This window comes from Triplophysa rosa, linkage group LG17, assembly GCF_024868665.1.
Source record: "Triplophysa rosa linkage group LG17, Trosa_1v2, whole genome shotgun sequence".
NCBI classification, from domain to species: domain Eukaryota; kingdom Metazoa; phylum Chordata; class Actinopteri; order Cypriniformes; family Nemacheilidae; genus Triplophysa; species Triplophysa rosa.
In genome coordinates this window covers 23,528,688-23,551,902 of record NC_079906.1, presented here as the reverse complement: position 1 = coordinate 23,551,902, position 23,215 = coordinate 23,528,688, and the positions used below count along the sequence as shown (strand labels likewise).

The 23,215-nt window shown below is 42.2% G+C and overlaps 1 protein-coding gene and 1 pseudogene across 1 annotated transcript in view; both read left to right on the top strand.

The window, feature by feature from the left end:
- Positions 1 to 3,348: 3,348 nt before the first annotated feature.
- On the top strand, positions 3,349 to 6,727 carry LOC130567631 (uncharacterized; annotated as a pseudogene).
- An 11,661-nt stretch (positions 6,728 to 18,388) lies between these two features.
- Positions 18,389 to 23,215, top strand: part of commd10 (COMM domain containing 10) — a 13,885-nt gene continuing 9,058 nt past the window's right edge. The window contains exons 1-5 of the mRNA XM_057357269.1: positions 18,389 to 18,506; positions 18,926 to 19,016; positions 20,601 to 20,711; positions 20,840 to 20,995; positions 21,377 to 21,490. Coding sequence (XP_057213252.1) covers positions 18,478 to 18,506; positions 18,926 to 19,016; positions 20,601 to 20,711; positions 20,840 to 20,995; positions 21,377 to 21,490 — 501 coding nt within the window. The 5' untranslated portion in view covers positions 18,389 to 18,477. The remainder of the gene's footprint in view (positions 18,507 to 18,925; positions 19,017 to 20,600; positions 20,712 to 20,839; positions 20,996 to 21,376; positions 21,491 to 23,215) is intronic.

Below are 23,215 nucleotides of genomic sequence, written 5' to 3'. Positions count from 1 at the left end.
GGCTTAATGATGGCCAGCTTAAAGGGTCCTGGGACATGGCCTAGATTAATTGACGAGTTGACAATAAATGGGCTCAATTGCAACGGGTAATAACTCTTTTAATAATTTAGTTTGTATGGGGTCTAATAAGCAAGTTGTAGGCTTAAATGTTGCAATAAGTTTAATTAAATCTTACTGTTTTATAGGTGAAAAACACTGTAGCCTTTCTTTTGGGGCGATAGTTGGTACTAATTCATAGGACAGACTTGGATGTTGAGTTTTTACTATATTGTCTCGTATGTTTTCGATTTTATTGGTAAAAAAATTCATGAATTCATTGCTACCAAGGTGCGGCGGAATAACCAGGGGCCCGTTTCAGAAAGGAGGTTTAGTGAAAACTCTGAGTATATTAACCCTGAAATGAGGGAAACTCTGGGTTTTCCGTTTCAGAATGTGAGGTATGTCAAACCTGAGAAAGCGGGGTAACTCAAGCCCGTTTCTAAAGGAGAGGTATCTTATACTCAGAGTCAGTAACCATAGTAACTTACTCTGTGAACCTAACCTGGTCGGGAGCAGGTTTTCTTTGGTAAACCCAGAGTTTATTTCGATCTCCTCCCCCTTTTAAAGCGCAAGTGGTGTAACTCATCCATTCATTCATTAATACAGTCATTCATGGCACACATTTTGATTACACAGAGACCATCTCAGTGACTTATACTGTATGTCATATGTGCTTTTATAGAGGATTCATGAAGAGGCTGCATTAATTCATTGGAATGTACTTTGATTTCAGGAGAGCACCGAGTGGAATTTTGTCATTTCCCTGTGCATTTTTATTAAAACTGTACCGTTTTTCTTTACAGTGAATTAGATGTATCAAAATATATCTCATCCATCCTTACACATAAATAAAGTGCATGAATAAAGAAATGAATAAATACAGACATACATGCAGAAATGAAGCGATAAAGGTAATAAACAAGTAAATTTGACATGCAGCCATTCCAAGTGAAATCTGTTCAGAGCAGGATTCGAACCGGCGATCAGTCTAACTTTGCACGAGAGTCTGACGCCCTACAGGTGTCCTATACACCATGACGTCTTACTTGCGTAACTAGAGCACTCATGGCGAGTGAGAACATACGATTTTTTTATTATTTCTGTTGTTTCCATTTATTTTTCATTGTAATTTTAATTGTTTGCTAGTATAATTTATTTTGTTTTAATTGTTGTATTTGTTCAAGTCTCGGTAATCAAGTGATGGGGATTGTAAATTGAACTTTCATAAGGTGCTTGAGTTTGTCTTTTTTGTGTCGAGGCGATGTCTATCTATGTGTCAAATCGTTTTATGCAAGTCGGGTCAACAGTGCTCTGCTTAAACTGTCACTCTGACAAGTGATTGTCTTTGCTCGGTACCGTTTCCATGGATTGAATTTTTTAACTCTGTTGTTGTGTAGTGCGGCCCTGTAGTCGTTGCCTAAATGGTGACATCGTGCTGATCTTCTGCTCTGATGAGGCTTTTTAAATATGGTACGGCTAATCTCTAGTCTTCTCAGCGTGGATTGAACTAATTGAACCTTTCTGAACCGAAAATATGTTGCGACTCTGAGTTACTCAGAGTTAATTCTTAATCGGTTGTTGACAACCTCCTTAATTGAAACGGCCCAGGTCAGGTGAAGTCTGTTTATTTGAATTTCCTGTACTATAAACCTTGGATGTTTGTAGTTTAGGTTACGAGGTCTCAGCGTTGCTGCTAGTGTTTATATAGTTGCACTCTCTTTCGCAATAGTTAAAGACCTCTGATTGGAGTTTGTTTCCATTTGCGCTCAGTTGTACGTTTTCTATGGATGATTTGCGGACTAATAAAGGTATTGCACGCTTCAAACGTTTCTATGTTCGTGCAAAATTGTGACAAATTCAATGTATTTACGCGAACGTACAATGTCTGCCAAATTTCAAAAGGAAAAGCAAAGTTTATTTGCAAATGAATTACCTCTGTTTTACGAGTTACGACCCTGCCATATTTAAATCGCAATATCAATTGCCCATATGCCATTTCACTTCCTCTGGTGTCGCGTATTAAGCCTGCCAAAACTCAAATGAAATCGCAAATCTCTTTGCATTTGCGTTTCCTCTGACTTGTACAGAAACCTGTCAATCAATGGCGGGGATGGGCTTATTCAACGGGGCGTGTTTGTATTGGGAAGTGACATCATTCACCGTCGACTGGAACTTAAGTAGATACATGTGATACAGCTAAACACATGAAGAGTAATGTTACAACTGCACTCACAATCGGCGTTGAAAACAGTGCAGTTTTCAGTTTTTTGTTTGTTTGGAAATAACTCACGCTGGAACTCTGGGCACAGAGCGGCATCACTTAGCATGTGAAACTTCGGTGCAGGATGAATAATCATCACCTTCTGCAACATTCCTCTACACATGTTTGTTTATGGTATTCGTTTTCACAGTACTCCGAAGTCAAAGCGAGGACATGACATTTATTGAAAACACTGTGACCGTTGTTGGACTTTAAAGGCAGTCCTGCATGTTCAAAAATTTGTACTGAGACGTTCTTCAAAATCGATTAGAAGTTTATTATCAGATGTAAAAAGGAGTAACAAAGCTTTGGGTTGCCAGTAAATCACCACTCTCTCCAAAAAGCCAACAACCCAAAATATTCAAATACACCCATATTTATAAAGTATGTGACGTCGCTCTCTATCTTCTGACTCCTCCTCTGCTTTTTGCTCCCTTTCCACCAATCACCGTGAAGTCCTTTTTCTTAGTTCCTGTAAAATAACATTTCAAAACGTATATCCTGTGGTCAATCGCCAGTCCTGAGGAATGTTCTCCAGGACAGTTTCTTTTGGGGAGTGGTCTCCTAGAAACAGTTTCCTGTGGCCGGACAACATACCAACATTCTTAACATTCTTTTAGTAAAAAGAAAACACTTAATCATCTAATACTTTTAATTATGTAGCGTTGTTTCTTAATCCTATGATTCATTAAAACACATCACAACTCATGATTATACTTAAAACATATGCAGTGGATTGATTCATAACATTTTATGTGAAAAACACTCTTTGTGTGTGTGTGTGTGTTGATCTAGATAATTTATGGCTCCAACCCCCATTTGCCACAGTAACTATTTTACTGAGTAAGATAGCAAGCACATGACAAAATCACACAGCTTAATGATTTAATGAAAGAAAACACTTATTGATTATATTGATATTTAAATCATACTTTTATCTGAAAAATATTCCCACACCGTATTTTGCATCATGATTATACGTGTTGTAAACCATAACAAAACATGTTCACTTTGTATGAATAAACAGCATAGCGGGGCAGCAGCGAGGCATGGTCCGCTTCTGTCCACGGAAACCAACCCAGAGGCAGCCTTGGCCGTCCTTGCAGAGGTCGCGGGGACCTGGGGTGGAGGACACGGGCGTCCCTATGAATATTCCTGAGTTTGTCTATCAAGAGGATGACTCTGTCACGTTAGATGCGGGCGAGGATTTCTACGATGACACGCTACAGGCGGGACAAATGCAGGATTCTCCGTCGGCCTCAGTAGAGACTGGTGGAGTTGACACAGGGGAGGATTCCTTCATTGATCTTTTCCGGAGAGCAGCGGAAAAGTTGTCAGTGGACTGGCCTGTTCCGCCCCCGGTACAGAAGGACTCACGCTTTGGGGGGTACTATTTGGCCCCTATGCAAACGGTGGTGAGAACCTATCTGCCGCTATACCCAGACTGTCTTGCGGAGCTCACGTCTTCATGGTCGAAGCCCACGTCGCCCCCTCCACCGGTGCCGGGTGCGACTAAGTTCACGGAGCTCGAAGGGGCGGAGGCAGCAGGACTAATCTCAGCCCCTCCAATGGAGCATTCCTTGAAACACGCCCTCCAGAAACACGGGTATAACAAGCACTCCCACTCTTCCGACAGGCCCTTGCCGTTTCTCTTTTAAAAAACTCGGCAGGGTTTACAGCGAGCAAGCACGTACGGCCAGAGCTCTGAGCTCTATGTCCTTGCTACAGACATATCAAGCCATCTGCCTGGGAGAGCTGAGCGAGGCCATGTCGGCAGGAATGCCGTGTGATGCGCTCATGGGGGAAGTACGTTCCACAGCGGATTATATCCTTCGTGCGACCCGTGGGGTTCTGGGGTCATTGGGCCATGCTATGGCCAGTACGGTGGTGGCACAACGTCATCTCTGGCTGACCCTGGCTAACCTGCCCGAGCGGGATTGGAGTGCTTTCCTCAGCGCACCGATCTCCTCGTCTGGGCTCTTCAGAGAAGGTCTAGGCGCGTTCCAAGCACGGTTTGAGGATTCCAAAAAGCAGACGGAGTCCCTGAGAGGCTCGATGCCGCGGAGGTTTAATGCCCCGGGGCCGTTGACTGCCAACACGGGCCTCAGGTCAGTCTACCGGCCGCCACCGGCCAAAAGACCGGCTCCAGTGGCAGCGCCGAGACCCGATGCTTGGGGAACGCAGAGAATGTGTGCACAGCCCAGACAGCAGGCCGGTCCTGGAAGACGAGGCCCGCCCCCAGCGAAAAGCGGACCAGCAGTTGAGAGAGGAATATCGGTCTCGAGGCAGCCGGGTTCCTCTCTTGGCGCAGACAAGACCCTACGAAAGGAAGGGTTCAGTTTTGAGTTTATGTGTCAAAAACAAGAAAATAAAGTTTTGTGTTCAGCATACAATGCCTCATGTCTTGCTTTGTCAGCAGAATCAGAATGTTTTAGAAATACTAACCTCGCAGTCAGGCCACGTGTCGACGGAGGTAAAAGGTGCATCGATGTCTCATACACAGCATCACGGGCAAGTGGATGCGGAGATTCCCCGAATAATGACGGGGATCCTCGCTGTCTGCCTAGAACAATGGCGCGCATGCGCCCCAGCACCATGGGTGCTTCGCTCGATCCAGTGGGGTTATCGACTACAGTTTCTTTCGCGCCCCCCCTGCTTCGGCGGGGTAATTGCAACATTAGTCCCAGAAAGATATTCGCCTGTGCTGAGAGGGGAAATCTGTGCTCTCCCCCAGAAGGGAGCAATTCAAATGGTTCCGCGGGGGAACATGGAAGACGGGTTTTTACAGCCGTTACTTCCTCCTTCCAAAAAAGAGCGGGGGTTTACAGCCTATCCTAGACCTGAGACGAATGAACAAACATCTCAGACAAATCAGATTCAAGATGCTTACGGTACGGCATCTTCTGTGTTCCTTGCGTCCCCGAGACTGGTTAACATCAGTGGATCTAACCGATGCATACTTCCACATCTCAATTCACCCGGGGCACAGGAAGTTTCTGAGGTTCTCCTTCGAGGAGGCCATGTACGAATTTCAGGTCCTACCGTTTGGGCTGTCCCTAGCACCATGCATTTTAACGAAATGCATGGAGGCAGCACTGGCACCGTTACGGCGCCAGGGCATGAGAGTGTTCGGCTATTTGGACGACCTGCTCCTGGCCTCAGACAACAGAGAGCAAGCAGTGTTACAGACACAAGCACTTGTTTTCCCATTTGCGGGCTCTGGGGTTTCTAATAAATCTCGAAAAGAGCTCCCTGGTCCCAAAGCAGCAGATAAAATATCTCGGTTCAGATAGATTCTGTACAGAACACAGCTATGCTGTCAGTGCGAAGGGTCGAGGTTTTTCGCAGCTGCCTGGCTCAGTTTCAGCTGGGAAAACGGGTCCGTTTTCATTTAATATTGAGACTGCTGGGACTCATGGCCTCAATGATAGTGGCAGTCCGGTTGGGTCTCCTCTTTATGCGTGCCTTCCAGAGATGGGTACTGAGCACGAGATTAAACACGGCACAGCATCTGCACACACAGGTGACGATCACGCCTTTGTGTGTTCAGACTCTTGTTCCCTGGGGAAACCCATTTTTTTTATCGGAGGGAGTTCCCCTGGGCAGGGTGACGTCACGTATTGTGGTATCGACAGATGCGTCGCTGCAGGGATGGGGAGCTCTGTGCCAGCAGAGCTCTGTGAGAGGGGAATGGTCAGCAGCGCTAAGACAGCGTCACATACATTTTCTGGAGCTGCAGGCTGTTTGTCTGGCGCTGAAACACTTGAAACACCTGGCATCTGTGGGACAAACATGTGTTAGTCAGGACGGACAACAAGACAGTAGTGTCATATATAAACAGACAAGGGGGACTCACTCTCTGCCCCTGTTGCAGATGGCACGAAAGCTCCTGTTTTGGAGCAGCGAACATGTTGCGTCGCTCAGAGCGGTTTACGTCCCGGGCCGTTTGAATGGTGCGGCGGATATTCTGTCCAGAGGTGGCCCGCAGGTCAGGGAGTGGCGCTTACATCCGCAAGTGGTGGCGCAGATCTGGGATCGGTTCGGCAAAGCCGAGGTGGATCTCTTTGCATCTGCGGAGAACACACACTGTCCACTGTTCTTCTCGATCACAGACAGGAGCGCCCCTCTGGGGGTGGACGTGCTGTCGCATGTATGACCCCGTACCCTGTTATACGCATTCCCGCGTATAACAGGGACATGATACAACCTACTCTAGATCGAGTACGTCAGGAGGGTTTGTCACTAATTCTAGTGGCACCTCGTTGGCCGGCACGGACATGGTTCATGGGCATCATGGAGTTGTTGTCAGAGGCACCGTGGCGTCTTCCCCACTCCTACAACCTACTATCACAAGCAGGGGGGCAGATTCTGCATCCTTGTCCGGAGTTTTGGTCTCTGTGGGCTTACCCGCTGAAAGGGAGAACCTGATGGCAGCGGGGTTCCCTACCAATGTGGTGGAAACGATTCAGAGTGCTAGAGCGCCATCGACAAGGGGACTTTATGCGCTGAAATGGCGCATGTTTGAAAATTGGTGTGGGCAAAGAGCGTTATCGCCGCATCAGTGCCTGATTGCGGGGGTTTTGACGTTCCTGCAGGAATTATTGGAACAGGGTCGCTCCCATTCCCCTATAAAAGTTTATTTGGCGGCAATCTCGGCCTGTCATGAGGGCATAGACGGTGCTACCCCGAGCACACACCCACTCGCTGTTCGGTTCCTGAAAGGGGCACGGCGTCTGAGGCCCGTTGTAAAATCAATGGTGCCGTCATGGGACCTGGTCTCAGTTCTGGAGGCTGTGTGTGGACCCCCTTTTGAACCCTTGGATTCTTTGGATCTAAGAATGCTGTCATATAAAACGGCACTGCTGCTGGCGCTGGCATCGGCGAATTGGGTGGGCGATCTGCACGCATTGTCAGTGCATCCCTTTTGTATGCAGTTTGCTCTGGATGGGTCGAAGGTGGCGCTGCACCCAAACGCAGCTTATACACATAAAGTCTTGTCGGGGGCATATAACACACTCCCCTTTGAGCTGCCCGCCCTTTCAACCGTTTCTGCAGACTCCGGGGAGGACGAGAAACTACGTGCTTTGTGTCCGGTTCGGGCTCTGCATAGGTATGTGGAGCAGATGCAGTTCCTCAGATCAGCTGTTTGTATGTTTTGCCAATCCAGTTCGGGGGAAGCCGCTGTCCTAACAGTGCTTTTCACAATGGATCGTGGAGGCAATATCTCTTGCATACAAGAGCAGGGGTTTGGACCTGCCTATGGGGGTACGTGCGCACTCAACAAGGGGCATGGCAACATCGTGGGCACTGTTTAGAGGAGTCCCTGTAGAGGACATTTACGCGGCAGCTAGTTGGGCGTCACTGCACATGTTTGTTCGGTTTTACTGACTAGATGTCACGGCAACGACAGTGGCTCGGTCTGTGCTCACCGCAGGATTTTCAGGCCAGGGGCCGTCACTTCCGTGAGATGCATGGGTTAAGTGACGGTGCTGGTACCTTACTCAACTTTATTTATATAGCGCTTTTACAATTTTCATTGTTACAAAGCAGCTGTACATGAGACATATTGACTATAAGCAAAATAATTAAAGTTGTACCTGCAGAAACAAGAAAAGGTTGAAAACACAGAAGACAGACATACCCACATACAAAACACTCCACACACACAATATGCACACGTACTAACACACATAGACATAGAGACACACACACACACACGGATGCGCACGCACACACACACACCACACACACACACACACACGTACACAGACAAGTACGCACACACACACACGCTCAGTGAGAGCACACATTTAGGATAAAGGAGAGAGAAGCACAGGTCAAATATAACAGATTATAAATTCCTATATGCAATATTAATTAAGTAAAACTTTAAAATTCTAAAGCAGCCCCCCCGGTCAGGCAGATAGTGCAAAAACAGTATGCAAACGGTGGCGAGGAACCCAAAACTCTAATCGAGAAAAAAAACCTCAGGAGAACCCAGGCCCAACCAGGGGATTCCAGTTCCCCTCTGGCAAAAGCTGCTGCCTCTGCACAAGCTCCAGAGAACTTGCACAACAAGGCTAAATAAAATAAATAAACTTAATAATAAAATAAATTATAGTTTAAGATTATCATTAATAATCTAATAGCATTTGAAATTTTGTGGTGAAGACATGTCAAGAGACCGCGTCCTTCTTTATCCAGCTCTATCATCTCAGCTCTTGTCAGGTCCCCACTTCCCATTCTCCGCTCTACCATCAGGTCAGGCCATGAACTGCATCCTGCTCGCTGTGGTAACCTTGGAACAATGAGACAAGACTGGCTGAGAGTAGAGTACTGTTCTGTACTCTTTGATGCAACAAGTACATCAGTTGTGTTTTTGGTTCCGGTTGATCTAACTAATGCAGCCTAAACCCTCTGAAGATTTATATTATGGAAGAGTAGTGTATGCAAGATTAAAAAGATGCGTCTTTAGTCTAGATTTAAACTGACAGAGTGTGTTCTGCCTCCCGGACAGTGCAGGGAAGACTATTCCAAAGTTTAGGCGCTAGATAGGAAAAGGATCTACCACCTGCACTTGATTTTGAAATTCTAGGTATTACCAACTGACAGGACGCCTGAGAGCGTAATGCACGTGAAGGACTGTAATACAAAAGGAGTTCATTCAAGTACTGAGGAGCTAAACCATGTAAGGCTTTATAGGTAATAAGCAAGATTTTAAAGTTAACGCGATGCTTTATAGGTAACCAGTGCAAGGTTGACAGAACCGGGCTAATATGTTCATACTTTTTTGTACGTGTAAGAACTCGAGCTGCCGCGTTTTGGACCAATTGGAGTTTTTGTAATAAGCCTGCAGGGCAACCACCTAACAGTGCATTACAGTAGTCTAGTCTTGATGTCATGAATGCATGAATTAACTTCTCTGCATCTGACATTGACAGCATATGACGTAGTTTAGATATATTCTTAAAATGGAAAAACGCAATTTTACAGGTGTTGGCGACGTGGCTCTCAAATGACAGATTACTATCGAATAGAACGCCAAGATTCTTTGCTGACGACGAGGTTTTATGGAACATCCGTCAATAGTTAAGCAGTATTCTTGGTTGTTACGTATAGCAGTTTTCGGTCCAATAAGTAACACTTCCGTTTTGTCCGAGTTCAGTAATAAAAAGTTGTTACTCATCCAGTTTTTTATATCGACTATGCATTCCATTATTCGATGGAACTGCTGTGTTTCATGAGGCTTCGAGGAAATATAAAGTTGAGTATCATCAGCATAACAGTGAAAGCTAACTCCGTGTCGCTTTATTATATCTCCTAGAGGTAGCATGTATAATGCGAAGAGCAGAGGCCCTAAGACTGAGCCCTGTGGTACACCGTACTGGACTTGCGATTTGCGTGACACCTCATTGTTTATTGCTACAAATTGAAAACGGTCGGATTAAATAAGATTTAAACCATTTCAAAGCTATTCCCTTAATGCCGACATAATTTTCGAGTCTATGTAGGAGTGTGCTGTGGTCAATGGTATCGAATGCAGCACTAAGGTCTAGCAGCACCAATAACGAGATACAACCTCGGTCAGACGCCAATAGCAGATCATTTGTAACTCTGATCAAAGCAGTCTCTGTACTGTGACATGCTCTAAATCCAGACTGGAATTCTTCATTGATGTCATTCCTTTGGAGGAAGGAGCATAATTGAGTTGAAACTACTTTTTCCAAAACTTTAGATATGAAAGGTAGATTCGATATAGGCCTGTAGTTCCCTAGTTCTCTAGGGTCGAGTTGGGTTTTTTTGACAAGGGGCCTTATAACAGCCACCTTATATGCTTTAGGCACATGTCCTAATGTCAGAGATGAGTTAATAATACCAAGAAGAGGATCTATAATTTCTGGGAGCATCTCTTTCAGTAGATTTGTAGGTATAGGGTCTAGTATGCATGTTGTTGATTTAGATGATCTAATAATTTTAGACAGCTCATCTTGATCTACGGTATAAAATAATTGCATTTTCTCCTTAAGGGCGCTGTAGTTAGTTTGTTCAGCGGGTTTCACTTCTGATTGCATTGTTATAATTTTTTCTCTAATATCTTGGATTTTATATGTGAAGTAGTTCATAAATTCATCACTGCTATGCTGATATACAGGATCAGAAGTCACTGACGATTTATTTTTTGTTAATTTAGCCACCGTGTTAAATAAAAACCTAGGGTTGTGCTGTTTTCTTCTATTAGTGATGAAAAGTAGGCGGATCTAGAAGTTATTAGGGCTTTCCTGTATTTTCGAATACTATCCTTCCATGCTGTACGAAATACCTCTAATTTAGTTTTCTTAAAGTTGCGCTCCATTTTTCGGGCCGCTTTCTTTAGAGCCTGAGTGTGTTCATTATACCACGGTGTGGGGCTGCCATTTTTAATCTTCTTTAAACGTAGTGGAGCAACTTTGTCTAGCGTTACCGAGAAGGTGGAATTAAAATTTTCAGTGGTAATGTCAAGATCTTCAACGTTATTTCTCATGATTTGAGACAATTCGGGCAGATTATCGAGAAACGCATCTTTGGTAGTTGAAGTTATTGTTCTACCATATTTGTAACAATGAGTTTTATTTGCAGCCGTAGGCCAGTGAAGCAAACATAATACCAGATAATGATCCGAAATGTCTTACTCTGCTGAAGGATTTTAACGTCGTCCACATTTATACCGTAAGACAGTATTAAATCTAAAGTATGATTACGAAGGTGAGTGGGTCCTGACACATGTTGACTAATGCCCATGGAGTTAAGAGTGTCTTTGAAAGCCATTCCTAAGGCATCTGTAACGTTATCTACGATGTTAAAGTCACCAACGACAAGGAGTCTATCTGCGGCCAGTACTAGTTCTGATAAGAACCCACCAAATTCTTTAATAAAATCTGTGTGGTGCCCTGGAGGCCTATATACAATAGCTAGAATCAATTTAAAAAGTGTTTTATCTTTAGTATTAGGTGTTGAAACATGAAGAACCATGACTTCAAAAGAATTATATTTAGAGTTCGACTTCTGGGAAATGCTAAGAGAGTTATTGTAAAGTGCTGCGACACCTCCCCCTCTGCCTTTTAGACGAGGCTCGTGTTTATAATAATAATCTTGGGGGACAGATTCATTTAAAGCAATATAATCATCTGGTTTTAGCCATGTTTCTGTCAAACAGAGCATGTCTATTTTATGATCTGTTATCATATCGTTAACAAAAAGTGCTTTATTAGAGAGAGATCTAATATTTAGCAATCCGAGTCGTAACAGTTGATTATCTGTATTTTGTTCATGTTTAGTTTGTTTAACGTTTATTAAATTACTTTCAAGAGGTTTACGCATTATTTTATGTTTGCTAATCCGGGGGACAGACACAGTCTCTATTTTGTGATGTTTGGGAGAACGGATTACTACATGTTGTACATTTTGTGTATTCTGCGACGTGAGACGCAAGCAGACAGTTGGTTAAGCCATACTGTCTGCTCCCTGACCTGGGCCCCAGCGAGTCAAGTTTTAGCATTAGCATTAAGACTTTTTGCCATATTTCTAGACAGGATGGAAGTCCCAGCCCAGGAGGGATGGAGACCATCTCGTTTCAACAGGTCAGGTCTGCCCTCAAAACTCTTCCAGTTATTTATAAAAACTATATCATTCTGCAGGCACCACTCAGACAACCAGCCATTTAGTGATGATAATCTGCTATAAATCTCATCACCACGATAAGCATGAGGGGGCCAGAGAATATTACAGTGTCTGACATCATGCTTGCGAGCTCACACACCTCTTTAATGTTATCTTTTGTGATCTCCGATTGACGGAGTCGAACATCATTTGTGCCGACGTGAATGACAATCTTACTGAATTTACGATTAGCCTTAGCCAGCACATTTAAATTTGACTTGATGTCAGGCGCTCTGGCTCCCGGTAAACATTGGACTATGGTGGCTGGTGCCTCTATGTTAACGTTCCGAACAATAGAATCACCGATAACTAGGGCACTTTCAGCAGGTTTCTCAGTCGGTGCGTCACTGAGCGGGGCAAACCTGTTCGAGACTGTAATCGGAACGGTCGAGTGATGTTTTGTCCTGCGACTACGCCGTCTCACAGTCACGAAGTTTCCCAGCTGCGGGGGATTTTCAACCGGAACCGAGCTGTGTGCGCTAATGTTGCTCGCATCCAAAGTGTTTTCTATCGTCGTTAAACTCTTACTATCCTCAGATAAAGATTGGATGCGAGACTCTAATTCTAAGATCTTCTCTGTCAGCCTAACTATTTCCCTGCATTTATCGCATATAAACCCTCGCAGCTGACAGAGAAGGCTAAGCTAAACATATGACATGAGGTGCAAGTAACAATAATAGGAATAGAAGCCATAACTCACCGGATTTGAAGTGCAATTCCAACTTACCAAGGTTGCTCGATGGATCGTAGTATATTCGCTTAAAAAGAGAAACAGTTAGCACACAAGACAAACCAGAGGCAAGATGATATTCCACAGTGTGAACAGAAAGCAAGCTAACAGCTATTGCTATGCTAACGGCGTTAAGTTAACTATCACTTTGGTTTAGACTCTTCCAAGTAAATAACAGGAACAGGGTTATTGAGATATCAGGATAAGTTAGCAACGACAATAATAATTAACGATAATAAAATACACTAATATTAGAGCGAAGTGGAAGCGCACTGATACAAACAAGCTGCCGGCAGCGATGCAGGAAACAGTAAGCACTTTACGTTTAGTTCGTGCGACTGCGGTGTGAATACAAGTCCGAGTCATGTTTGACCGAGTGATCCACTAATGGGGAACGTTATTATCATACTAACACTTTCCAGAGTGGGAACGGTACACACATCTTGGCTGCACAGCAGAGGTGTAAAGAGTACCTGAAAACCATACTTAAGTAAAAGTACAGATACCTTGCAGTGAAAATTACTCCATTACAAGTTACAAGTCACCAATTCCAAAACGACTTGAGTAAAAGTCTTTGAGTATCTGATTTTAACAGTACTTGAGTATTTTACTCATACTGAATGTAGGCTCAAAGCAGCACTAGTCCTCAACACTTAAGAGACACATCAGTGAAAAACTAGAAACAGTTGATTTGTGAGGTGAGCAATCGCATTTATTTTCTTAAATCATAATAAGACTGAACACCTCAAAATTGCAACAAATCATGGTCGACACCATAACCTACGTCATTACAAACACCCTAAGTCTCATTTAAGCTCAAGTGCTCATAAGTAAACCAAAGTCCTTCAAAAAGGTCTCTTCAATATAACAGATAAATAAAATAATGTTAAGTAGAATTAAAAAGTCAAAGCCTTTTTGCACTGGACATGCTGGTTTGGGCCTCATGGCCAGCTGCAGTCATGTCCTCATTTCACATACACTGTTAGCCCTTACCTGCCATTTCTACAGTAATACATTGGCAACACTGTTGCCAGCTAGTTACTGTAGGTGTTTTACAGTAAACTACTGCAATGGCTGTTTGAAGATACATTATTAAAGAATCTATTAACGCACTTAAGTCACACAGTCTTAGATGAACAAGTGTAAATAACAGATGAACACAATAAATCTGTCAAGATTTCACCAGAGGAGAATTAAACACAAACATCAATAACATCTTCACATATTACAGACACCACTTTCACTTTATTTCTGTCATCTGTGTAAGATCTTATTGAGATTTAACTCTAGTTCATAGTGGTTCAATTGTGTTTTAAGTCACCATTATGGCGATCAGTGTTTGCTTTGGTTGGACTCTTTGACTTTCTTGTAGCTTTAAAATGTACACTTATACAATAACACTGAAAGGGACTTTACAGGAACCGCAACTTTATGTTTGCTTAGTAACTGAAGATACATCTGAAAGAATTCAATCATTAAATAATAATAATATAGCATTTAAGATTTATTAAGATATGTTTGGTAAAGTGATTACATGTTATAATGGAAAGATCTCTGTCAGAAAATCTTTCTTTGCAATTGAGACACAGTTAGACACTTGACATACAAACCTCATCAATGGTGACAAACAATCATGAATGAGTTTTGTACTATGTACCCAGCATGCATTGCAGCATGAAGCTGTTCAGTTGATTGTCACCATTGTTGAGATTCATATGTGGATTGTTCATTTCTCTGTGTCCGACTCATTCTATAGGTTAATATTTTGTCTATATAGTGTGAGAGCACTTTTGAAAATTGAAATACTATACATTCTTTTTACTGGTTTACATCACTTCATGGCAATAGTCCCACCATATGGTCAAATTTTGAGCAAACATGTTTAGAGCACATTTAGGAAGAGTTAGTTTTAAAAATAAGAGCTTTTGTAGATGTGTGACCTACAGTAACTAGCTGGCAACAGTGTTGCCAATATATTACTGTAGAAATAGCGGGTAAGGGCTAACCATGTATAAACCGCCAGCGATTGACATCTACCTGATACTGCACTCATATTCATATAAAGAAGCCATGTTGACAAGTTTTTGTAAGTTAGAGCAAAATCCACAAGATTGTAGTACCTTCATTGCCCTGTAAATGGCAATATTAATTATAAGATAGGTGCCATGCAAAATGTAATGTGTAATTGCATTAGTCATTACAAATGTAGTGGAGTAAAGAGTACATATACTTGTTCAAAAATGTAGTTAAGTAGAGAGTAAAAGTTGCTAATATCTTTAATACTCAGTACAACTACAAAGTAGCCAAAAAGATACTTAAGTAAAGTAACTAAGTACATTTACTCCAATACTTTACACCACTGCCGCACAGTCGTAAGCTTGGCGAAGAGCTGGACAAAGGGAATGACACATGCGACTGTATTTATATGCTGTGGGCAGGCAGTCCCGCCCACGTCATCATGCGTCATTTGCCTTTTAAGGCGTGTATATAGGTGTCTTCAGTAGATGACGCAAGAGTGCGATATCCCATAGTTATGTGTTGTACCTCGTTTCCCTCCTTCTGGGAACAGTAGTTATATGCATAACTCAACAGTTTCTGTACAAGACAGAGGAAACGCAAATGCAAAGGGATTTGCGATTTCATTTGAGTTTTGGCAGGCTTAATACACAACACCAGAGGAAGTGAAATGGCATAGGGGAATTGATATTGTGATTTAAATACGGCAGGGTCGTAACTCGTAAGACCGAGGTAATTCATTTGCAAATAGACTTTGCTTTTGCGTTTGAATTATGTCACAATTTTGACACGAACAAATAGAAAACGCATTTGCAAATGCAGTTTGCAATTCCTTTTTAATTTAGTCCGCAGAATCACTCCATGTTTCTCTTTTAAGGGCGCGAGTGGTGCTATTGTACCATGATGCTATGTTTTTCTCCTTAATCTTTTTTGACTTCATAGGTGCGACAGCTTCTAATGTATTAGAGAAAATAGTGCCCAATTTGCTGGTCATGTCATCGAGCGAGTGCAGTCATTGCGAGTGTATTTATTGGAAAGGTTATTAAAGGAGTTAGATGTGGCAAGCTCTTTGCGAAACTATCTTTAGTAGTCGAGGTAATTGTTCTGCCCTGTCGATAACGAGTTAAACGGCTGATTTCTGCAGTGCGCAGTGTACATGTTATAAGATAGTGATCGGTGACATCGTCACTTTGAGGTATAATATCTATATTGGTTAGATCGGCTCCGTGAGATATAATCAAGTCTAGTGTATGATTAAATCGATGATTGGGTCCATTGATGTGTTGTGTTACTCCAAAAGAGTGTAATAGCTCTGTAAACGCCACTGCTAATGCATCGTTAGCACTATCTACGTGGATATTAAAATCTCCGACAATTAGTACTTTATCAACGTTAACCAACAGTTCCGATAAGAAGTCCGCGAACTCTTTCAGAAAATCAGTGTAGGGACCAGGGGGTCTACACACAGTAGCCAATGTAAAAGAAAGCAATGGTTTTTTACTTTAGTTTGGAACAATTATGTTCAATGCAAGCACTTCAAATGATTTAAATGTATGCTCTGTTCTCTGAGTTACAGTAAGAAAGTCTCTAAAGATTGTTGCGACACCTCGACCAACCGGACGTGGCTCATGCATATAACAGTAGCTTGGTGGGGTACACTCATTTAGACCATAATAATCATTTGGTTTAAGCCAGGTTTTGGTAAGGCAAAGTATATCAAAACTGTTGTCTGTGATCATTTCATTTACAATAACTGCTTTTGAATTTAGTGATCTAATATTAAATAGGCCAAACTTCATGAGTTGGTTTTGGTCGTTTATTACATTGTCTTCATGTTTAACCATGATCAGATTTTTGCCTAAATGATTAATTAGTTTTATTATTCGGGGGACAGACACAGTCTCTATGCATTTGGAAGCAGTAACATTTATAACAGTTGAGTGGGAGGAACACAGACTATGGTTAAAGTTTTGACTTACCGGTGGGAGATAAACAATTAAAGGGCTTTAGGTTTCATTCGGCTGCATTTTGTCCTGAAACATCTGGATAGACCAGGGACCTATGTGAGGACAGGATTTCAACACCATCATCTCATCACTGCTCCAGACAAAGTTAACCCAGGTATCTGTTCCTGGCTCTATCTGTCAGTGGATCACCAGCTTTCTGACAGACAGGCAGCAGTTAGTGAGAATGGGGAAACTCACATCCAGCACCCGCACAATCAGCACTGGCGCCCCCCAGGGGTGCGTTCTCTCCCCACTGCTCCCCACTGACCCTTCTGTCAGACTTCTGAAGTTCGCAGACGACACCACACTCATTGGCCTCATCCAGGATGGTGATGAGTCTGCGTACAGTCAGGAGGCTGAGCAGCTGGCTGTCTGGTGCAGTCATAACAACTTGGAGCTGAACACACTTAAAACAGTGGAGACGACTGTGGACTTCAGGAGAAACCCCCCTGCACTCCCCCCGCTCACCATCATGAAGAGCACTGTGGCAGCAGTGGAGTCATTCAGGTTCCTGGGCACCACCATCTCTCAGGACCTGAAGTGGGACAATCACATTGGCTCCATTGCTAAAAAAGCCCAGCAGAGGTTGTACTTCTTACATCAGCTGAAGAAGTTCAACCTACCACAAACTCTATTAAAGCAGTTTTACTCAGCTGTCATAGAGTCTGTCCTCTGCACATCCATCACTGTCTGGTTTGGTTCAGACATCAGAAGACTACAGAGGACGGTTCGGACTGCTGAGAAGATCATTGGTGCTCCCCTGCCCCCCTCCAAGAACTCTATACATCCAGAGTGAGGAAAAGGGCTCAGAAAATCACCCTGATTTATATTTCATTCATTCTGCTGTATATAGCATATACCTTGTACTACAATAGTCTATTCTTATTTTTTACTTGTACATATTTACATTCATACATAGCTTTACACTCTCTATATCTTTATCTTATGTTTATTGTATTGTATTTCTTAATTTTTTCATACCCATTGGCCCTTATTTAAATCATTGTGTACTGTATTCTATTGTGTTATGGTCTCTGTGTACTGTTGTTGCTGTTTCTGTGTTCTGGATGCTCCTGTCACCAAAACAAATTCCTTGTATGTGCAAACATACTTGGCAATAAAGCTCTTTCTGATTCATATTATTCTAGAACACATTCTCAACATCCTGAAAAATTGATTTCTGAAAGATACTTGACGTGTCGTTCAAGAAATATTGACAGTGGGTCTGTCTACATATAGAACAAAACATTTTAATATTTAACGTTGTAAAAGCATGAAAATAAAAAAACATATTTGTGTCGTCTTGTTGTTGCATATGTTGTTTTGATGATGTGTGAACTCTGAAGGGGCATCTGTGTTTGAATAAACTTGGCGAATGGAGTAGTGATAACAATGTAATTTTCTCTTGATCCGAAAACACTTCGTGTGGCGTTCCTTCCTTTCCCGCCGAGTAACTCATCGCATGGTGTCGGGATTATGGTTACTATGGTGACTTTAGTAAGGATTGTTTATATTGCTTAATTTTTTTTTAGGAAAGAAAAGTGTCTCCTAGACATAAATAACTTCCCCCCCTAACTCTTCTTACATAATATAATGTCGAAAATTTGGATACTTTTAGCATTTCATCGATGTGAATGAATGCGATTGGTGCGTCGTCTTGCGGACGTCACGCATCACGTGCCCGAGCGGAAGGAAGTGGATCTGTTTCTGAAAAAATAAACTGACTGACGATGAGTTCAATGATCGCAGAGACACAGAGGTAAAATGAATATTCGCCGTGACATACACACTGAATGCACAACATACATGTCAATATGATGATAAACTGTTCGTGTGCCTGCGAGTGTCGATGTGTTCACTAGACCGCACGTGCTGATCTGCTGTCACTACACAACACATGATGGCTCTCACTAAATCCTTGGTGTTTAGAGTCTGACGTCATCACGCAACAGTGTTTTTTTGGCGATTTTAACATTCATATGTAGCTTAGATGGTTAGAGTAAGGTTAGGGTTAGGGTAAAGGTTTCGTAAGACTTGAAATACCAAGGATTTAGTGAGAGCCACACATGATATCCAAGTGTTATTCATAACATGTATAGTGTGTCTGTGATCAGTGCCTCTTTTTGTGCGTGCAAGCGTGTTGTTTGTATGTTCATGAGTTTTTATTTGATTTTCCAGCATCAAAGAAGCTGTGGTTTATATCAACTCCATTGACAACAGCAAGTTCTCTCGGCTTCTGTCTCGAATTCTGCACAAACTTCACCTGAAGGTCTCTGTCACATGAGATCAGATCAGCAAGCACTTGACTCTTCCTCGCCACCGTTTGCACTATTTGCCTGGCCGGGGGGGGGGGGGTTGTTGGCTGCTTTAGAATTTTTAAGTTTTACTTAATTAATATTGCATATAGGAATTTATAGTCTGTTTAATATTTGACCTGTGTTTCTCTCTCCTTTATCTTAAATGTGTGCTTTCACTGTGTGTGTGCGTGCGTGCGTGCGTGCGTGCGTGTGTGTGTGTGTGTGTGTGCGCGTGCGTGTGTGTGTGTGTGTGTTCATGTTTGTATATCCCGGTGGGGACCTAAACCTGAATACACACCAACACATGGGGACTCGTGACACTGTGGGGACCAAAATTGAGGTCCTCATGGGCACAAAAGCTTATAAATTGTACAGAACAATATTTTTTAAAAATCCAAAAAGTGTTCTATGATCTTTAGGTTTAGATGTTAGGTTAGGGGTAGGGGATAGAATATACAGTTTTACAGTATACAACTCATTATGCCTCTGGACTGTCCCCACGGAGATAATAAACCAGACATGTGTGAGTGTGTGTGTCTATGTGTGTTAGTACGTGTGCATATTGTGTGTGTGGAGTAGGGCTGTGTATTGGCAAGTGCCTCCCGATACGATACATATCACGATAGATGGGTCACAATACAATATATTGCTATGTATTTCGATACGATACGATACGATACACATTTGCGATATATGCAATACTTTAAAAAGAAAATGTAAAATGTAGAGCTAGAAATACAACATGCTGTGCACCACCGGGGGTTTTCTGTAAGGATAAGTGTAAAAACATCCCTTACCTCTGAAGAGTGGCCATGATGTGTGATGCATGGACCTTTAGATCAGAGGTTTGGTTTCTCAAACTGTGGATTGCGCCCCTCAAGTGGGTAGCACAGGGGAATAAGGCGGCTCACGCAAGTCACTTGTCTGTTGTGGTGCATTACAGTTAAAACACTGAACATGGGCAGAATTAAACCTCTGGTTCATCTGTGCTGTAAATGCGCTGGTGTCACATCCGTGAAAGCACAATAAATGTCATTGTTACTTTTCTTAATCAACTTTTTGTCTAATGCACTGCAGTAGCCAAGTGACTTGTGTCATGACTTGCGAAGCTACAAACAGCATTATTTTATATAATTCATCACTCCATGACTTATTTTTAAAACCTAAGCACACCCACACATCAGCTATGAGAGCTCCAAGCATTCTTATATTTTTCGCCATGCTCACTTCCACTTACTTTTGGCCGTATGTATATGACATGATTTAAAAAAATATATCGATAGTAGAGGTAACACTATCGATACACTATTGAAAAAAAAAATATTGCGATAGTTACATGTATCGATATTTTTGCACAGCCCTAGTGTGGAGTGTTTTGTATGTGGGTATGTCTCTTCTGTGTTTTCACCTTTTTCTTGTTTTTACAGGTATAACTTTAATTGTTTTGCTTAGTCAATATGTCTCATGTACAGCTGCTTTGTAACAATGAAAATTGTAAAAAGCGCTATATAAATAAAGTTGAGTTGAGTGTGTGTGTGTGTGTGTGTGTGTTGTAGGCGGAGCGTTCGTTCAGTGAAGAGGAAGAAGAGAAATTACAGAGCGCTTTATCTCTGGAGAAAGAATCTCTCAAGCTGGTGCTGGAAACCGTCTCCTTCATCTTTGAGCAGGTGGATGAAACTCTCTTTTACAAACTATTTTTAAGTTTACAGTCTTAAACATTCTAGCAGCGAGTCCAACATTTCTGTGTTTGGTAAGAAAACATGGTTTGGTTTAAACTGTGGAACCATTTCTCCAGGCCCTCTATCACAATGTGAAACCAGCAAACCTCAAACAGCAGCTGGAGAACATCAGTGTCGTGTGTGATAAAGCTGAAGCGTTCAGTCAGATTTGGGCCGCAGCCGGTCCAGATGAGCTGGAGAAGATCCGCCAGAGAATATCTGCTCCTAAAACGGTGAGAACTCACTGCTTCACTGCACAGACATCACACACATCTCTTACATTTACTGATTTGGGTTAGTTTTGGTCTGACTTGAGAAGCACTTGGGCCTGGTTTCACAGACCAGGCTTAAAACGCTTTGACATGTCTTGAGATATATCAGTGTCTCAAGGTGCACTCAAGATATTTCTTCTAAGACGCGGTTATAAAATTCAACTAAGGCATACTTACGGCTTTATCTTGTCTGTTCTAAACAAGATTCTATTGATGAAGGATCTCAGAATCTGAGTGTCTTGGGTTTAACATCTAAGAGTTTCATAGGAGTCCTATCAGAATCTTTCACATCTATGGTGTGCTGGACATGTCAGTAGTAAAGAAGGGTTTGTGTGTGTTCAGCTGGATCAGGTGGGCTGGCAGCTGAATCTACAGATGGGTCGGTCGTCTCAGAGCAAACTCAGAGCAGCACACGCCGTTCTGGATGTGGGGCTCAGAGCAGAAGACGGTGCTGAGGTAAACGTGCACTCAGAAAGCTGTTCGACTTTCATTGATCTCAATGTTTTACTGCACAATAAGTTTTGCTGTGCTTCCTCAATGGCTCTGTTGGTGGCGCTGTGGTTGCACATATGAAGTGTGTGTGAGGAGATCTGTGGGCTTTTAAAATGGAGATCAGACGTCTCAAGCTCTGCTGTGCTTTGAACTTTTCTTCAAATAGAGATTAAGAAAGCAAACCTAAAGCTTTTAATATCGTTATTTTATATTATTATTGTGGATATTGTTTCATGTTTGCTCAATATGCTGTTTTTTTCTGAAGCATTCTTGATATAAATTCTACAATTAAAAATAAATTGTGGTTTCAGCTGTGTGTGAAAAATATTCTAATGGTTGTAATGTACTGTAATAGGTTAGAACACATTTCTATTGATAGTTATAGCTTTATTAAGAGTTAGCTGTTTATTCCTGTCAAATTCAGGTTGTTTATTATTTAAAAAGCTTGGATCCGTTTCATGTGTTCTACTCAACGTGTTTCTGAAGAGATCTCGCAGACGTCAGGATCTACGGGTTTGATTTGTGAATGATAATGAGGTTTGAGATGATGCTGTGGATTAGATCTCGTGTTTTAGGAAACCGGTCATGTCAGTGTTTATGGTCTTGAACACAATAAGACGTCTGTGTGCTCAAGTAAATATCACATAGTTCATCGACACGACTGCAATGAGCGGTTGAACATGACTGATGACACTAAACACAAGTGACCTGAGCTTTAGTTCAGACAAATATATGAAGACGTCATTTATAAATGAAGCTTCTCAATAATGACATTTGGAAATAGAGCTGCAATATCAATAAAACACAGAATCTGAATGAAAGCAGAACTTTGTGAGTGTCTCAGAGAGTTTCTTGAGTTTAGACTTCTGTTTCTCTCTTGTTCTGTGTTTTCATCAAAGAGATTTTTCCTGTTGTTTTTCTGGGTTTGGTCACAGAGGAGCGGAATCTCTCGCTGGTGAAGCAGCGTCAACCTCATCCACCGCCAGCATCAGACATAAAGAGAATAATTCAACAGTCATTTTCAATCCAGTATTAATCATCCGTTTCTCCACATGTTTTTTCCTGAATGTTTTGGGGTTGAACATCAGTGCAGAAATGTCCAATAATGTTTCTTCAGTAGAGTCAGAAGGCTGTACACAAAGTTTTCTTTTGAAACTCAACGTTGTGTTGTGTGAATGCAGATCTCCCACCGGCCCGTCGCATTGTCTGCTGCTGTGATGGAAAGCACTAGAGCGTGATGATGTCACATCTTTGTTTTCTTTGATTGTGTTTGGCCGAAGTTCAGCGTGTGAGGAATGAAGCGTTGTTTTGTGTCACACTGTCTGCTTATTTTGCTGCGGATCATTTTGGAAGCACATTAACTGCAGATATTTGTTCAAAAGTCACACATGGACCTGACAGTGTGAAATATATGACAGCAGTCGTACATCGGTACAAATGAATGTGAAATTATGTAAATTAGCAGTAAATCAATGTAATGGTGTGATTTTTAATTTTTAATACACATGATTGTTTAGTTTAAGAAGCAGACAGTTTGTGTTTTGTTTTTCGGGAGTTTGACTGAGGTCTCTCTTTCTCTCTCTCTCTCTCGCTCACTCTTTCTTGCTCTTTTGCTCGCTCGCTCTCTCCCTCTCTCTCTCTGTCTCCCTCTCTCTCTCTGTCTCTCTCTCTCTCTCTCTCTCTCTCTCT